An 18,136-nucleotide genomic window follows, 5' to 3' on the forward strand; every position below is an offset into this window, starting at 1 on the left:
TCCTAACGAACTCATCAAAGACCTCCGTTGTCTACCACATCAGAACTCTTGTTCAGCGATCGAAGCCAATGCAAGTAACCGTTTACAACTATTTAAATGCGTGTTTAAGTTTCAGCCCCTTTTAAGGTGATTTTTGATTCTCTGATGATTCTCAAAGGTTGTGTTTAAACTTGATGTGAAATACTGCCATCCTTCTACTTCCCTCTCTCTTTTCCTTACTTTGTTTCATTCTGTATATATGTGTTTTGCTTAGTTAGTTATATGTTAGATATAGTTTCATTTATTAAATCCCTTATATTCACGATCGATTGCCTCTGTTTGCTGCTCACAATTCGAAGTCAATGAATGTTTTGAACCCTTGCTACATATGTTAAATTACTGCTAGCACTGCATAAATAAGGAAAGTATTCTTCCTTGGCCAGGAAAATAATCTTTCTTTGAATTGATAAATGATTATTTTGTCTGCTCAGTGGACGGACAGATCAAGTAATGGTAATATTGATTCTGCTACAGTTAATTCGAAGATCTAATCTAAATATTTATTATTAATCATAACCAGTTATAATTAGTCATAAATATTTCCCTTTTGAGCTGATTTACTACAGAAGTTTGCAGATAGGCATTGCATCTCTAACAATACCGTTCTACCAAGATTCTGTTCCTATTGATCTGAGACCAAAGATATCAAGCAAAAACCATTTTAGACACACATAAGTGTCAGACCTGCACCTGTGATCAATGAACGTTTACATGGAAATACTACGTTTGAAATTATGTGAGAAGCACGAGAGTGCCACTCTGTTGTGATTGATTACACGACTGCCGCAATTTGGTTAGAGTCCAGAGGCTTGAACTGCACTTTTTACATTGCCCTTTTAAGCTAATTGAGTGTTGATATATGCTTATCTGGAGGTTGCGTTTTTTTTTCTTGGCTGATGAAGATGTTTGACACACAATGTTGAATGCTGGATGGCTATTGTTTATGATACATGTGTGATTACACTGCTCTGCATCATATTCAGTGTATTAAATCCAATACTTTCATTACTCATTTTGGGGTGCTGATTTGAAAAATAGTGCCTTTTTGTTTTAGCACGTCACACTTTCTTACAAAATATGTGCATTTCGTAGCATTTTTGCTTTCAACAACCTTTTGTAAGATGAAGAAGTCGTATTATCTCTTAATCAGCAGAACTACTGCCACAAAGGCATGATTCCTGTTTCTCAGAGCCAGGTTAGCTACATCTATTTGTTCCATTCTCAGCCGATTTTGACATGAATGATTCTGAAAACATTTATGCCTAATCTTGATTTTAATGTTAGAATTATGGCTAATGACTGTTACCCAGATGTTTTTGGTTACATCTGTGGGTGTTTTACTACTTCTAAATAGTGAGTGAACTTGAGTTTCTGGAAAATACTTTGACATTTAAAGAAGTATTTTAACTTTTTTTTTCATTCGTTTGCAGATTGTAATTTAAATGATACCTTTTGTAATTTAAAAAAAACTTTTGACATTGGACTGTATTTATTTTGCTAAGTGCATTAAAGCTGATATATCATTCTTATTTTGTGAAAAATATACGGTTTTATGAAATTTTAACTCAGCATCATCAAATTAAGTGATATTAGTCCTTTTTTGCAAATCAGCAGACTTTTTTTCAAGATGCAGGGCTGTGCAATTTATAATAAATTAAGAAGGAGTCTCCTTTTCTCTCTGAACTAATACATAATATCGTGGAAGTTGGTCTTCTGTAAACTTGTGTTTATGTCTAAATCTCGGCCTATTTATCAGTCCGATAAGATGCTGTCAGTGTATGTAGTGATGTATACCTTGGCTGCTACAGACGAGCCTGGTTTCTCTAGTAGGTCCCACAGTTTCTTCCTTTTCTCTGAACAACACGTATTATCGAATTCTTCGCCCTCCCGGACCTTCAGAGTATCAGCTTCCCGTTTGAGCTCCTCGTTCATCTGCTCTTTCTTTTGATGGTACCGCGCCTGGCAACACGACTCCAGGTAGATCTCATCCACCCCCCAGTAGTCCAGCTCCTGGCTGAAGGACAGGGCGCACATTTCCTCCATCATGTGCAATTTCCCAGTGCGGTAGAAGTTCAGAATAGACGTGAACGCCCCGGGGTGCCGGTCAAAAAAGTACTCGTTGTCCTCTAGGTTGTAGTCGTCGCATATGTCCACGAGTGATTCGTGGGTTTTGCAGTCTCGTAACTTGCCCAGTCGCGTGCGCGGCAGTCGGTCCAGGGTTCTCCACAGGACCTCGTGCGGCAGACCCCCTACGTTCAGTTTGACACGCCGGTAGCACGACATACTCCGGATTATATCCACAGGCTCCGGGGGCAGAGAGGCTGTCGAGCGAGAGCCAACTTTACTCATTCCTGCGGAGGGTTTATCCATTTTGTTTTTTTGTGCAGACTACCCTATGAATTTGGCGGTGTTACCAGTGGTTCTCCGAGCTGTTTCATTTTATTTGAGCTGCTGAAGAGGAAAGGAGAAACAAGAAATGAGCTGCATGTTTTATGATGTTTGTTAAAGGGATAGTTCATCCAAAAATGAAAATTTGATGTTTATCTGCTTACCCCCAGGGCATCCAAGATGTAGGTGACTTTGTTTCTTCAGTAGAACAAATGATGATTTTTAAGTCCAACCGTTGCAGTCTATCAGTCTTATAATTCATGGCAATGGTAACAAAATCTATGAGAGTAAAAAAGACATGCACAGACAAATCCAAATTAAACCCTGCGGCTCGTGACGACACATTGATGTCCTAAGACACGAAACGATCGGTTTGTGCGAGAAACCGAACAGTATTTATATCATATTTTACCTCTAATACACCACTATGTCCAACTGCTTTGAGCGCGCGCACGGCATCCGGTGTGTGTACGCGCTCTGGCGTAGTTTATGCAAGCGCTGGAAGTGATCTCTCGCGCGTATACGTCACTCATTGTTTACACAGTGCACAGTCATTGTAGGTACGACGGCTAATCAAAATGGTACTTGCGCTTATCCGGATTGTTCAAACCGACTTAAAACTAAAAGATTACGTTCTCTCGCGCGAACTTATTCGGGAGTGGTGACTTTCCACGTATTCCCAACTTCTGAGCCTGCTCTCCTGAAGTTATGGTTGATTGCTCTTCGGCTGGATATCAACACACCCATTAACGTAAACTACGCCAGAGCGCGTACACACCTCACGCACGCTCAAGGAAGTTGGACATTGCGGTGAATCATAGGTAAAATATGATATAAATACTGTTCGGTTTCTGGCACAAACCGATCGTTTCGTGTCTTAGGACATCAATGTGTCGTCACGAGCCGCAGGGTTTAATTTGGATTTGTCTGTGCATGTCTTTTTTACTCTCATAGATTTTGTTACCATTGCCATGAATTATAAGACTGATAGACTGCAACGGTTGGACTTAAAAATCATCAACAACAACATGCAAAAACAGGAGGAAAACATGACATGATAGACATTTTGGTTTAGCCACTGCGAAGCTAATTAAAATGGATTTTTATGAGCATCGCACGTCTTTTCTTGGATAAACTGTTATTCATTGCATCAGGCGGTCATCGCTGACATCAATGCAGCTGCGCTTATGATGTGATTTCATTGATCATCTTGTACACTTGAAGGAAAAAGTGACGACAAATACGCAAAGCGGAGAATAGAATACAGGACATATTCAAAACATGAAAGTGCTATTATAAAGACATTAAATATAATTTAAACACTGTAGGAGTGGCATCCACCAGTATTGATCCTGCATGGAAAAAAAAATGCATCTTCAGACGTATTAACGCCACAAAACATTACAACCTCAAGGCAACTGTAGTTATTTGTATGGCATGTGTAAATGTTATTAAATATTATTTAGAAAAAGCTTATAGCTTATCTGCACACCATGCCATACATTTCCAATACGATCAATAATACCTAAGCATACGGTAAAATATTTTGAAAGAACTAGTTAGACTAATGAATCTACAAAAAACGCCCACCTTAACTTGTGAAGACTCATTGCTGACAGCAGTGTGAAATTAAGCATTTAAATAAGGGAAAACGCAGGAACGTCACCGTTTAAATAAAGCCAGTAGACAGCAGCTCGTTCTTCTTCTCCAGACATACACATAGCGCCCCGCTTTTTGTTTATGGAAAAAGATCAACAAGTCTTGGGGTGAATCCACACTGTTTTCGTTCACTGATGTCTAACGTCTCTTGCGTGAAGGCGACAGCTGCTTTCCTTGCAGATGGCTGGCTCTCCGTAGTCTCACCGCCCAATGGCAGAGAGACGGCGCGTTTAACCCTTGCCACCCAGCACCAAGAGGCTCTTGGAGCAGCTCCTTCTGTGTCGGTACGAGTAACCTGTGTAAAAATGGCGCCTGAAGAGCGGGCAACACGGAAAATAGCTCCTTATTTCATATGCGTTAGGAAACGCATCCGCTTTTTGGAGCAGTGCTCAAAGCAACCCCTGAATCAGTTCAGCCATAGCTGCAGCTCCTTGAATATATGAGCTTCATTTAATATTTTACCATGGTGAAGCACAGCAGCTGTACTGAGGTGCTCACAAGTTGGTCTCCACTCTCCAGTCATCACATTTCAGAGCCCTTATATTGAATTTCAGCAAATAGAGTAGATTGTCTATCCTAATTATTTTAAGGGTAAACTTAAACCTTTCTGATCTGTTGAGACGGACTTTTCTGTCTTTTAAATTATAGTCATGTGGTGTAGAAACAGCTGCAATAGTGACCAGGCATAATTTGTTACCACATGCATTTACACAACACACACATGCCTTTTGTGTGTGTGTGTGTGTGTGTGTGTACCTGTTTTTCTATTCTGGTGGGGACTTAAACCTGAATACACACAGACTCATGGGGACTCATGTCACGGTGGGGACCTAAATTGAGGTCCCCACGGGTAAACAAGCTAATAAATCACACAGAATTAAGTTTTTTGAAAATCTAAAAATGCATTAAGTTTCCTGTAAGGGGTAGGTTTAGGTGTAGGGCAATAGAATATACGGTCTGTACAGTAGAAAAACCATTACGCCTATGGAGAGTCCCCACAAGGATAGCAAACCAGACGTGTGTGTGTGTGTCTCAGAATAAATGTAACCCCTTCTAGGGATTCTCCGTATAAATCTTAAATCTGAAAAAAACAAAACAATTATAATAATAAAAAAAAAAATGTATTCATTAAAAAATGAAATAAAATATAAATTATATATAATACATTTTAGAATAAATTATGTGTGTATATATATATATATATATTTTATATATGTTTATATGTTATTTTAGAATTATATCAAATTAGATATTTTTTATTGCAGATAATGGATCGACTTCTCAATTTCTCAGGAAACAGGTGTTTAGGAAAGTGATGTTGTGGTGCTTGTTGCATTTTAGTGTTTTGGAGAAAAAAAAAATCAAAAGTGCCTTGTGGGGAAGTCGTGGCCTAATGGTTAGAGAGTCGGACCCAAAAGTTGCGGGTTCGAGTCTCGTACCGGCAGGGATTGTAGTGGGATAGATGCAGAGCACTAATTCCGAGTATGGGTCACCATACTTGGCCACACGTCGCGTCACTTTTCACTTTTTTTTACCCTGGGGTAACCTATGTGACTTTGACCTAGTCAAAACACTACAGACAGATCGAAGCTTTAACTTTGTTGTATAACAAAGCAGGCATGCATGTTTCCAAAATGTGTTATCAGCACTTTTACTTTTGTTTCACATCATTTTGGCCCTGACCAACAAAAATACTGAAGAAAAATGACAATAAACCAAGTGTGTTTGATCGTGCATTTTTCATGGGATTTAAAACATGTTGAATTGCATTAGAATTAGGACATATTTTGAGGCCTTGGATGCAGAAAAGTAAGGATGATAAAACCAAATGACATCAGAGTTAAAAAAAAATACTATATTTATTATTGCAATAAGTATTCAGACACTGGTAAGAAAAAAAAGGCTATTGCTATCTGTACAGTTTTAATTCGATTTGGCGTATTAAGATCTTATTCTGTAGCGTATCTCTAGATCGCCAGCTGGTTGGAGAATGCCAAAGCCATATCGGGTGGGGTCTACCAATGGCAGCTTTGCATTCTTGTCACACAGTTCTAGATCAAATCGAGTCAAGATCGTGAACACAAGCCTAAAGGGATTGGAAAAAGAATAATTCCAAACGTCATTATAGTTGCTAAGAGACACAAGCATAACATTTGTTGAATCAAATCAATTTAAAGCATAGCACAAGGACTAAAGGTGCGGTCACATTAGTGAAATTTTGGCAATAATTTCACAGACAAAAAGATTCTTTGATTCTTTAGACAGGAATGAAAATGAGGCTGTGAGGGAAGAACAGTGCGTTCGATGGACTGTACTTTTGTTTAACAACATGCCAATTGTTCAGCTGACGAAACATCTTTTTGGAAAAAACTTTCAGTAGACAAAAACTCCATACAACAGTTTTGAAAATGATCTAGGACTTTTATACAGTGCATGCCATTGTAAAGACTGCAAGTTTATCCCTCGTTTTCATCCTTGTTACAGTCAATATGGCATCTAACCTTGATTAAGTTCTACAGTCAATGGGACAGAAATGTATGAAGCACTGCTCACACACAAGACACTTTTAAACTAAGAAGCAGCGAATCTGAATGAACAACTTGAACCTGAGCTGAATCTGTGTGGAAAACTTTTATCACTTTCACATGAAACTTCCAATAACTGAATTGATTGGATTTTGCAATGGTAAATGTGACTGCACCTTATATGGTTAATGCAATTATACTCACTCTTTAATCGCACTAATTGCAAATTGGCGTCCTGGACACAGGTTGTCTTTGGTCCCCCAGGGCACAGAGGGATACTTCACCCTCAACCCTTCCTTAAAGAAGTCCTTCTTCTCTGTCCCATCTGCATTAAGGAAGCGGTCAAACTGGAACATCTGTAACATGAGGAGAAAACAAGCAGAATTAGCATTTTTATTATTGTGTCTTCGGGTATTATATTAATATTTGTAACATCAAATTGTCTTGATGAAATAGAGTAAAGCAAGAAACTGCACTCTTGTGATATGTTTGTGAGACGCGTCCAATGTTTGCTTGCAAGAACAACATCTTGCTGTGCTGTTAATCAATTTACTATTAATCAGTGGGCTTGACATGGAAGCTTGGATCAGATCTTTAGTTCACAGTGCCAATACACAACACTACGGTATGCAACGTCAGCATTTTGGCCTACAAAGCACTGTGTATAGTGCGATCATCTGTTTCTCACAGATAGTATGAGCAGCAGCAGTGCCTATAAACTGTGACCCCCTTCCCCCTATTTGTCTTTTTGCCAATGATAGCACTTGAATAGCTAATCCCAGATATCTCACTAGATTAGCCGTTGGACTTGTGCAGAATGTAATCCAAGCTTGATCATAATGGTGGACGTCAATAAAGTTCAAGCTAAAAAGGTTTAGGCCATCTATAAGTGATGTGTGTTAATAGAGCAATGTGCTAAGCAACGCATTATCTGCAAAAAAAAAGAAAATAAATTTAGCATTGCATAGCAACACTAATCCTTTGTTTTATTTTTGGTTTGCTTGTGATTTTTTTTATATTTTGTAATTATTTTAGTTTAAATTTGAAGTATTTTTCTTTCAACTTCTCATGTTAAAATTTATATATGTATAATTTTAATTTAAAAAAATGTAAAAATTATATTGCAAAAACTGAAAACTACATAGTTGCTAAAGTGTAAAAAGTTCATTATATTTTTTATAATTAATTTTTTTTTTTTTTTATTCTCTGATTGCTAAGGTGTTACATTTAATTTAATTTAAATATATTGTCTATCATTTTATATATATATAAAAAAATCCCCATTTTCTTGCCCATGGAAAAGTCACGATGCCAGAGAGTTGCTATGTGGTTGCTAGGGTGTTCTTGGCAAGACCTAACCTCCAAGTCTTTATTATATTCTAGATGTTGCTTGGTACCTTTAATGTAAGTCTACAGAATATTTTTGGGTTTACCCTTAAATTTTTTCAATTGCACCTATTTTTGACAAAGTGAAAATCAATACATATTTCAAATTTATCTAAAATCTGCCCAGATTCTTCAAGTAATGAAATTATTTCTCTCCCAAGTGAATCTCATCTCTCCGCTTGGTTGAGTTTAGGATGGAAGTGGAATCTGAAAGTGCACCTCTGGCTGTTGGTGGATCTGTGGGTCCATCTGAGGGCTGATGAAGGGGAAAACGCACAGCCGATCGCCCCGTCGGAGCTGGTATTCTTGCCCATTGCTTAAACAAATCTTCTTATCTTGCTTCACTTCTCTAGTGATGAGAGCAGCTGCAGTTAGACGCAGCGTCTCACTAAGAACGCTATCTGTAAAAACAGATTTCAGAAATTTTGTTTTAATTTCAGTGAAATTTGTTGGAATTGGTTTTGTAATTGCCATTTTAAAATATATATGGGTGTATGTATATATACGTGTATATATATATATACATTGTGACGAGAGGGGCGGGGCCGAGAGCCGTGGGAACGGAGCGAGGCCGGTGGAGTAAATGCTAATGCACCTCCGCCCCTCTCATCACATATATATATATATATATATATACACACACACACACACACACACAGACATATATATAAATATATTCAGGAATTAATGTTGGAAAAAATTATTGCACAAATATGTGCATATACATAAGACTTTTTAATATATATTACATAATGACAAATCACTTCTCTTATGTGACCTACCAAACACTGGAGTGTTTTTCTGTTTCTCTTCTGGACGGAGGTGCTTCCCACCTTGGATTTCCTCTGTCACAGCCCTTAGAGCTTCAGGGTGGGTGAGTAAGTAGCCCAGTACCCAGAATGCAGTGGGGCCTGAGTTTCCCTGAGGAAAGAAATATTCCTTAAATTACCATCAAACAAACCACTAAAAAGGCTGACACTTATACTCTTTAAATCTTTACTCTTTATCTGTTTACTGTGTGGAGACGTGCTGATATCGCGTTTGGTCCCGTTCTGTATCGCGTATCTTGTTAGTGTCTGCGCTTGCTTGGCCATTTGTTGTGGAGAAAATAAGGAAAGTGTGTCCAGCTGAATTAATTTAGTATTTTGTTAGACGGGTATAAAAATTATACCTTTTGTTCTTTAATATTTTGAATTGTTTTTAGCTTTATTTGTTGTTTTTCATTTAAATGTTAAGTTTTGAAATGTTGTTGTATGCATTTGTAATTTTTATTTAATCTCTTTATTTTTAAAATGTGTATAGGTAGTATTTATAAAGTTTTAGCTTTTAGTTTTGGATCTGTTTTTAGTTGTTTTAATACTACAATTGATTGCTTCTGTTGTCCTCATTTGTAAGTCGCTTTGGATAAAAGCGTCTAATAAATGACTAAATAAATAAATAAATAAAATAAATCTAGAAAGAACCTTTTTAATTGCCTGCAAAACAAGTGTGAGTGACCTGACACCCATTGATGTGTTAGAAGATTTATGACATTTCATATAAATATACAGCAGGCTCTAACCTACAGCGTATTGCTTCTCCTTAAGCGGTTTTATATCAACATTACTGTCAGTGCACGCGAAGCAGTGCAGTTAAACCTGTCATACAACAATTGCTGTGGGTTCAGGGGGACTCCTTACTGACAGGCAAGGCCAATGAGGGGTGAAGACTCTCAGACAGACTCTCAGAGGTGAATCTGTCTGTCAATAAACCTGCTGATACCATGACAAAGCTAAAGAATCACTTTCTGTTAGAGGGAATTCCCATGTGCTCATATCTTTGAAATTGCATCACATGTTGGTTTTATAAGAGTATCAGATGCTGTAGCAAGCTATGACAATACATTATGCATGATAAAGCCTATGGGTTTATTTGTTTTAGCTTAGGATTGGACATTATACATAGCTCCATCACACACTAAGATGCATGAAAAAACTACACTACTGTTAAAATGATTGGGGTCAGTAAGAGGTTTTTAATGTTCTTGAAAAAAGTTTCTTATGCTCACCAAAGCTACATTTATTTGATAAAAAATACAGTAATATTATGAAATATTTAAAATATGTGAAATGTGAAAATATGAGTGGTTTTAGTAGGGTGCTCTGGGTGACTTCTTACTGGCTCAAGTCTTTATAATATTCTTAATATATGATAAAAATGTTAAGCCTGATTTCTTGTAAATTTATTCTGTGCCAAAGCTTAATACGTATGGTTAGTGGTTTGTTCAAATCCCTAACCTTAAATATGAGCAATATTAGCAATCATATTAGCAAGAATCACTAATTATGCAGTGAAGCTGTTTCTCTGTGGTTATACTGCTCTCGTGTGGTTAAAGCAGAGAACTGCTGCATGATGCCTTAGGAAATGTAAATCTATACTCAAAAAAAAAAAAAGGAATGGTTTCAGTTCAACCAATTGTATATTGTATTACAAAATTAATTTCTTCATTTACCTTGTCATTCCAAACCCCTTTGACTTTTCTTTGTAGTCATATAAACTACTTTTATTGGGGTTTCATAGAGCAAACTGCATGTTTTCAGTGTAGAGAAAGAACAATGTGAACATTCTGCCTCATACGCATAAACATATGCATTTTGTGTTCCATAGAAAGTTATACATGCTTGGAACAACATGAGGGTGAGTATATGATGACATAATTGTCACTGTTGGGTGAACTAATCCTTTAATTGTGCCTAATGGCGTTTATTTAGATAATTTATATGTGATTGTGTTAACAAGCTTGAATATGCATGTAATAATTCTGTCAAATGCATTGTACATACTAGGGACGCATCAACACCTGCGTTACCTAATTCCCTTCAGTTACAAAGGAATCATTCAGTAGGTGTTGTTTGGCCTCTGGCTATGGCATCTCAGGTGTGCTTTGGGCAACTTCTGTGTTCATGTTCTGTGAAACTCGAGTGAAATCACGCACTCGCACATTCCAGAGGTGACAGGCTCTTTTGTTTACAGTAAGATCAGGTGTGCAAAACAGCCTATCGCTATGGCAACCTCGGGGTATTACTGTGTCATCGCCGCTATGTAGTTTTGAGTGATTAAGCATGCTATCAGACAAAAGGAATTTTTAAAGGAATAGTTTATGTTCATGATGATGAACTACTACTTTACCGAATATTTCATATTGTTCCAACCCTATATTATTTTTCAGTTTACACAGTAAAATACAAAAGGAGATCTTTCATACAATGAAAATGAATGGTTATTTATACTGCCGAGCTCCAAAATAGACAAAAAAGCACTGTAAAGTATCTATAGGTCTTCTTAAGCCATAAGGATTTATTGTCTATTTTGGGGCCTGGCAGTATTAATGATCATCCACTTTCCTGTTATGAAAAAGAATGGGAAAAATTTGTACATAACCATTCAAAAGTTCAGGTCAGTGAGATTTTTCTTTCAATTAATACTTCTGTTCTGCAAGGATGCATTACATTGATAATAATAAGAAATATTTCTTTAGCACCAAATCAACATAATTAGAATAATTCCTAAATGATCATATGACACTGAAGACTAGAGTAATAGCTGCTGAAAATTACATTTAAAAAAGAAAACAATTATTTTAAATTGTAATATTTCACAATATTACTGTTTTTCTATGTTTTTGATCAAATTAATGCAGCTTTGGTGAGCATAAAGACTTCTTTTAAAAACATCTTACCAGCTTGAACTTCTGAATGATGCACGTTTATTACAACAGAATGTCTTTTAGAAACATTCTTTTCGCAATGCATTCAATTTTTTTGCAAGTATGTGTTGTGAAAGGACGACTAAGTGATAGAGACAGAGGGAAACTCACCTGTGTGACCCATAGCTGTAGCAGCATGGCTCTCCTCTGAGTCTCAGCATCAATTCCTTCATCCTGCAGGTGCTGTACATAGTTCCCCAACCATGATTGGCGTTCTGGCTTTCTATCTAAACGTGATGGAGTCAGCCATTTCCACAGCTTTTCTCGTGCTGAACTTGCAATTTGTTTCTCCTCTAATGAATGTATACATTAAAAAAACACAGGTTAGTTAAATAAATCATGTCTAATGAAGTGTAATTTTAAAAGAAAACAATAGTAATGGAAGAAAGAACATCTGTTTTTCTAAGCAATTTCTTTCAAATTAAACCACATTACCTTTGTTTTCAGTAGTCCGAGCCAGTTTAGGCAAAAGCTTGTCAAACCGGCGAAACTCCTCATAAATTTCTGCAAGTGCTGCACTGTTGTTTTTCTCTGCGCCGAACACAGTAAGATAGCCGGTCCTGCAGAGAAGAAGAAAGACAGATAGTGATTGGTATGAGGATATATAGCATTCAAAAAACCCTAAGTCAGCCTTAATCATTTTCCACGAAATCAGGTTTTTCCAGACTGTTAAAATCTGTAGTACAACATTTAAGCCTTTAATTTTAACAACTGTCACAAAATACCACGTTTTACTGAATGACCTTAAGGCATTCATGAGATAACCAAGCTGCACCTTGTGCAGGCATGACAACAGGTCTTATCTGTACAATAGTGAGTGATAATTATGTTGTGCCAGCATTTGGGTGGGACAGTCTCTGCTTGTTGATTGGTACAGAATGAATGCCAAATAAAGTATTAAACCTACATACTCAAGCAGTGCATAAGTGAATCAGGGTTACTAGCATGTTGATTTTACAGATTGGCGTACTTAAAAAGCAAGCTGTAGCAAAAATGGAAGAGTCCGTCTTTTTTCCACTCAGATACTTTCAGGCCCATTTCTGAAGGGGTCACAAGGTGCTGGAGGTTGTTCTGCATTGAGCTGCAGAGTTGGGTTAAAGCGGACCCCTGAAAATGCCTAGTCAAAACACACACAAAACATATATATGGTTCAGATTAATTGATATTTCAGCTTTGATGTTATCTTAAGATCTATTCAGCATCTGAAAAACATTTAAAGCAAATTCTCAAGATGACAGTAGTTCTGACAGAGAGATTTAACGTTATTAGAAACCTACATTTCTGCTCTTTTCTTCTCAGATTCAGGGTTGTGATTGGGCAGATTCAGGCTGAAGATTCTCTTCATTAGGACCTGAGCATAGCCGGTCTGGTCAAGCGAGACCACATCGGACAGGACAGCATCATAGCAATTTGAGTCCAGCAGAACAGTGATATATTGTCCAGCTGCACGCACCTGGTTCACATTAGATGAGTGTGGTTAGTGCTAAAAACAAGTGAAAGGAAGCTGGCACAGGAAATGTCATGTAAGAGAACAAGACTGTCATCTAAACTCTCATATACAGTTGCAATTTCTAGATAAAGTTTTATTAAGAAAACAGCTGACTAAGGGTAGGTACCACTGCCTCCAATGGTCCCTACAATCAACTTAGCTCACTATGCTTTAGAGAAATGCAGCCCAGGTCATTTCCTCAGGACCCGGGAATAATTGCACTGCATCAGTAAAATGTACCATTACGATTATAAGCAGCTGTAGCTGTAAATCTTAGTTGCAAGTATGAACAAATAAAGTCAAAGTACTAATATTGGAAATCACAAATGCGAATTGCAGCAAGAAGAAAGTCACAAGTCATCCCTGTAGTCAAAAGTCATAACAAAAATTATACTATCGATAATATACAATATGCACATGTATAATATATTTGATGTATGCATATGTATAGTATATATATATATATATATATATATATATATATATATAAATAAACAAGTTTTTCAAAGTTGTAAGGGATTTTGGAGTTTAGTTAAAAATACAAATATTTAATATAGTCTCTCAACTTAGGTCAAATTAGAAGAATATACATGCATACAGTATACATTCTAAATATATTCTTCTAATCTCACCTAAGTTGCGAGACTATATGAAATATTTGTACTTTTAACTATTTAAGCAAACTCCAAAATCCCTTAACATTTCGAAACCTTGTTAACCTGTCACAACACAAAAACATGCACTTTTCATTTACATATTCAAGTGAAATTTCTCTTAAAATAACTATATTTCTCAACTACCCATTAACAAAAACTGCACATTATGACAGATTGCTGCTTTAATTATAGTGTTATCTTACTCAACCAAAATGTGACCTCAAGAACTCACAGTAAAAATGTCGCCGTGCTTCTGTTTCATTCGTGTCAGGAATTTAGCAGCATCTTTGCCAAACTCAAGCGCGTGACCGAGCCAGGGAATCATTCCTTTATCGAGAGGAGGCTCGTTTCTTCGTCTGCAAAAAACGACAAGATTAATTCGTAATCGTTTAAGCGTATTTGTAAAGTTTAAGTGTCGTCCGTCAGACTCAGGAGCTGGTCGGACTGGTCTGGACTCACCTCGTGCGTCTCGCGTACAGCAACAGAACAGCGAGTCCCAGCAGGAGAAGCGCAGTCCACATCATGCAGAGTGTGTGTAATCTCCTGCTCTGCTTTCCAGAAGTTAAATACTGAACTGACACACTAACATACGTCACATTACATTACGAAATTCACAAGTGCACTCAAAAGTGGTGGGCGTGTAAATGACTGAATATGACTTAACCTAACAATGACATCTTTTAAGCAGTTTCTGACTTAGCCTGTTATGGAAACAACATGACGGTTCGTCATGATGATTAGTAATGATAAATCACATCAAAACCTACTTTTAGTGAAACCAATCCGAAAAATACGATGTGTGCGAAGTATGCAATGACCTTCGAGTTGTCAGCGTTTTAAAGAATTTCCTCAGTGAATTCGAGGCGCAGTGTTGTTCATCTAGTACAAAATGTGTCTTTTGGCGCCCTTACCTTTTACAATATTAAACAAAGGCCGTTGGTGATATATGCAAATCCATAACAAAATGGTTGATAATGCTTTTTTTAGTCAAATATACCGCCCGATACCGATCCTTAAAAGGATAGTTTACCCAAAAATAAAACTTCTGTCATTATTTAGGCTTACTCACCCTCAAATTGGTCCAAACTTGTTTGACAAAAGAAGATATTTTGAAGAATGCTGGTAACCATAAGTTGACGGTATAGCTATTGACTTACATAGTATTTTTACCATACTATGGAAGTCAATGTATACCATCAACTTTTTGGTTACCAACTTTAAAAAAGAAAATAAAAATGTTCTTATGTTCTTCTTCTGATTTCTGTTTGCGAGCGTCTAATTATCGAAAACACTTTTATAAAATATTGATGGTTACATGTGAAAACTCATTGAAGGAATAAAATATAAACTATGTATAAAGACTAGATATAAAACCATTGTCTCAAATATCTAAAATGCAGAAGTATCAAAATATCTCCAGCAAATTAATCATCAGAAAATCAAATGTCAAACAAAAGACAGCACCCCCACATACAAAGTAGCCTACTTCCCTTTTTTTTCACTCTGACAGACATTGTTTACATATGTTTGATATATGTTACTTCTGGAATTAGTAGCCTGTATACGAATGCTTAGAGACCTAGTGAACTCAGTAAATATGTGAGATCTTTTAACATGAATCACGTTAGGTGTATCTTTTATTGCTCAGCCATTTTCAGAGATTAAGGGTGTGTGTGTGTGTGTGTGATGTCTTCATGTTCTACCTTCATTTCTGATGACAAAGTGTACATCATTGTAGATGTGTTTGCTAAATGACAGGTGGGGCATTTAAACTATTCAACTTGATTTTAAATGAACTTTAAATGTAAGAAGGGAGCTGATATACACAATTTTGCTTTATGGGTATCTAGATTTATTAATAATGATGACAGTTTGAAGAATGCAAGCATAACTTAATTAAGGCAATAAATATGTATTACAAATATATTATAAATATTAATGAAACAATAAATATAAGTAAAAATTTAGAGTTTTAATTAAAATTACAGTTTAAAATCCAAGACAAATATAGGCTTGTCAATTCCTGACTGTCTATAAGTCACACCTACATCCTGGCAAAAGAGGCTGAATTCTATGCCAAAAGTATTTGTAGCAAAGCCCATTGTCAGGGAAATAAAAAGCTTTTACGTAAGAAATGTGCCTATTCATTTCAGTCAGTTGATGAGCTGTACCAAGACTATTGCATAAAACAGTCCATAAGGTGGCGACTGAGTCACACTGATTCTGAGCTTCTTAGACACTTTAATGTTCTGCTATGTCAGTTCTCAGAATTTTACGAACTATAAATTGCTGATTTAATTGCAGTGTACCTTATGCTGTTGAGGTATGTAGGCGTTATTTCTGCACCATTTAAAACAGTGTTTTGTGATTTGTAATTTGAGAATTTGTATTGGAAATAATTCCATTGTGTTAGTTACGTAACAGGAAGAAAGAATGAACTCTGTGGTCATACTTCAATAGCTATTATCTAAGTTTAATAGGCATTGACGAATATAACACTAAAGAGTCATTTCATTTGCCATATTAAATATTTGACATCCCAAGCCCTAAAAGCAAAAGCAGACAGTGACAAAACAATTAAATCCTTTGTAAATCTTGAGTATATCTAATAAAACATGCTACACCATTATATTCATTCCCACATGCTCGCATTATGGAACTCTTGATGGAATATTGCTCAGTATTTCATACTTACCGTAATTCTCATCTCGCCTGCCAGATAAATCTGATAAGATTTGTAACCTGGCTTATGTACCCAAAAATGATCGGGCCACCCGTGCAACAATGGACTGTAATGTCATCTGGTCCCAGCAGTTCAAAGGCCACTCAAACTAATGAGGCATTATGCACAGGACTGCACTAATCGATATGACAGAGGCATCGTTTGACTGCTGTGATCTCTGTAAAGGGGAAAAAAATAATGATAATAATTTCCCAGTGAATAAGCAGAAGAAAGCTAAAATCTTGGCACCACTTATGATAATAATCACTTCTTTGTGTCTAAATCTATAATGTCTCTATTTTCTGGCTTCAAAAAAGAATTTGGCCACACTTTGACCATTTTTGACCACACTTAAAATATATGAATGCATTTGAATTTATGGCAGAATATCAAGTCCTAAAAAGTTTTGACAGAATAATTTAAGGAAAGAGGCAGTGCAGTGTTTTAATAGACTGTTGGCTGAAAGTTTGTAATGATGTTCAGCAGTTATTTTTCAGAGAGAAAGTGTTTGAGCAGACAGTCTCGGTAAACTCCTATGCAGTTAATGATACATTTTAAAGGATAGCTCACACAAAAACGAAGATTTGGTCATTTACTGACACTCATGTAATTTCAGTTCAAACCTGTACGAATTTCTCTTATTTTTTCTCTTTATATATACACGATGGAACACATTCACAGCCTGCTTAAAACATTGTAGTTTGCAAACTGTAAAGAAACTCTTTCAAAATACAAGAGCTGGCATGTTTACTTCATGCCCATACAGAAGTTCCACTTTTTTAATTATTCAAGTGTCCTCTTAACTTTCCACAGAAGAATTTCCACTGCCTCAAAAAGCTCATTTCAAAAGAACAAATAATGTAACTGGCAGATACTGTATGCATCTCATAGGAAAGGAACACATTTATATTTGGTACAATGGCAACATTCAAAGCTAAGGCATTTATATCAAAGATACAGATAGGTAAATACATGACTTTTTTTCCAGATCTATGAAGAGTACATCACTGATTAACATAGTAAAGCATCTGTTATTGTACACAGCTTAATTGTTCAGTTCAAAGAACAGAGATTATTTTATACAATCTAGCACAATTTTTAAAATGTATATTTATTATATTAACTTATATTATCTCCCCTTTCTTTCATCATCCTTCTTTGTGTTTTTGTTTTCTTCAGTAAGGACAATACATTAAGACATGGGTGGGGAGCACATAATCACAGCCTGACAGAAATCCTGTTGATGTCTCTGTTCTGTAATTGACCCCTTATCGAGGTTTTGTCCTCTAGCACTTTAAGCCTTGTCCAGTGCTTTTCTACATTGTATTATATTGGCATCTATTTTGGAAGACATACCTGGTTTCTGGTTTCACAATCAAGGACAGTAAATGGTTTCTGCAAGTTGTCAGTGCATACAATACACACATTTAACTTTTACTCTCAGTTGGTCCATGGCAAAATAAAATGGATTCTCAATAAAACCAACAAATGCAAACCTTTTTCCCCCATAATTTATTATTTTATAAT

The 18,136-nt window shown here is 36.4% G+C and overlaps 2 protein-coding genes across 2 annotated transcripts in view; both read right to left on the bottom strand.

Annotated features, from left to right (window-relative positions):
- The window catches only part of LOC107667042 (potassium voltage-gated channel subfamily B member 1-like), a 34,564-nt gene extending 30,335 nt beyond the window's left edge, over positions 1-4,229 (bottom strand). The window contains exons 1-2 of the mRNA XM_016458622.1: positions 4,018-4,229; positions 1,834-2,490 (exon numbers count right to left, since the gene is read on the bottom strand). Of these exons, the coding sequence (XP_016314108.1) occupies positions 1,834-2,409 (576 nt within the window). The 5' untranslated portion in view covers positions 2,410-2,490; positions 4,018-4,229. The remainder of the gene's footprint in view (positions 1-1,833; positions 2,491-4,017) is intronic.
- Positions 4,230-5,926: 1,697 nt separating this feature from the next.
- LOC107667039 (prostacyclin synthase-like) lies at positions 5,927-14,476 on the bottom strand. The gene is made up of 10 exons (XM_016458618.1): positions 14,347-14,476; positions 14,120-14,243; positions 13,020-13,195; positions 12,713-12,859; positions 12,178-12,302; positions 11,854-12,035; positions 8,780-8,918; positions 8,217-8,398; positions 6,816-6,967; positions 5,927-6,172 (listed from the first exon to the last, which is right to left on the bottom strand). Exons 1-10 carry the CDS (start codon positions 14,409-14,411, stop codon positions 6,028-6,030), a joined length of 1,437 nt encoding a protein of 478 aa, XP_016314104.1. The 5' UTR covers positions 14,412-14,476; the 3' UTR covers positions 5,927-6,027.
- Between the last annotated feature and the right edge of the window lie 3,660 nt (positions 14,477-18,136).

The sequence above is a fragment of the Sinocyclocheilus anshuiensis genome, unplaced genomic scaffold (assembly GCF_001515605.1).
Source record: "Sinocyclocheilus anshuiensis isolate Anshui unplaced genomic scaffold, SAMN03320099.WGS_v1.1 scaffold615, whole genome shotgun sequence".
Classification (NCBI taxonomy): Eukaryota; Metazoa; Chordata; class Actinopteri; order Cypriniformes; family Cyprinidae; genus Sinocyclocheilus; species Sinocyclocheilus anshuiensis.

Coding starts and splice junctions, on each gene's coding strand:
- LOC107667039 (XM_016458618.1), bottom strand. CDS start 14,411: ATGATGTGGACTGCGCTTCTCCTGCTGGGACTCGCTGTTCTGTTGCTG. Junction 14,244..14,346: donor CTGTACGCGAGACGCACGAG/GTGAGTCCAGAC, acceptor CGTTTTTTGCAG/ACGAAGAAACGAGCCTCCTC. Junction 6,173..6,815: donor GCAATTAGTGCGATTAAAGA/GTGAGTATAATT, acceptor CAATCCCTTTAG/GCTTGTGTTCACGATCTTGA.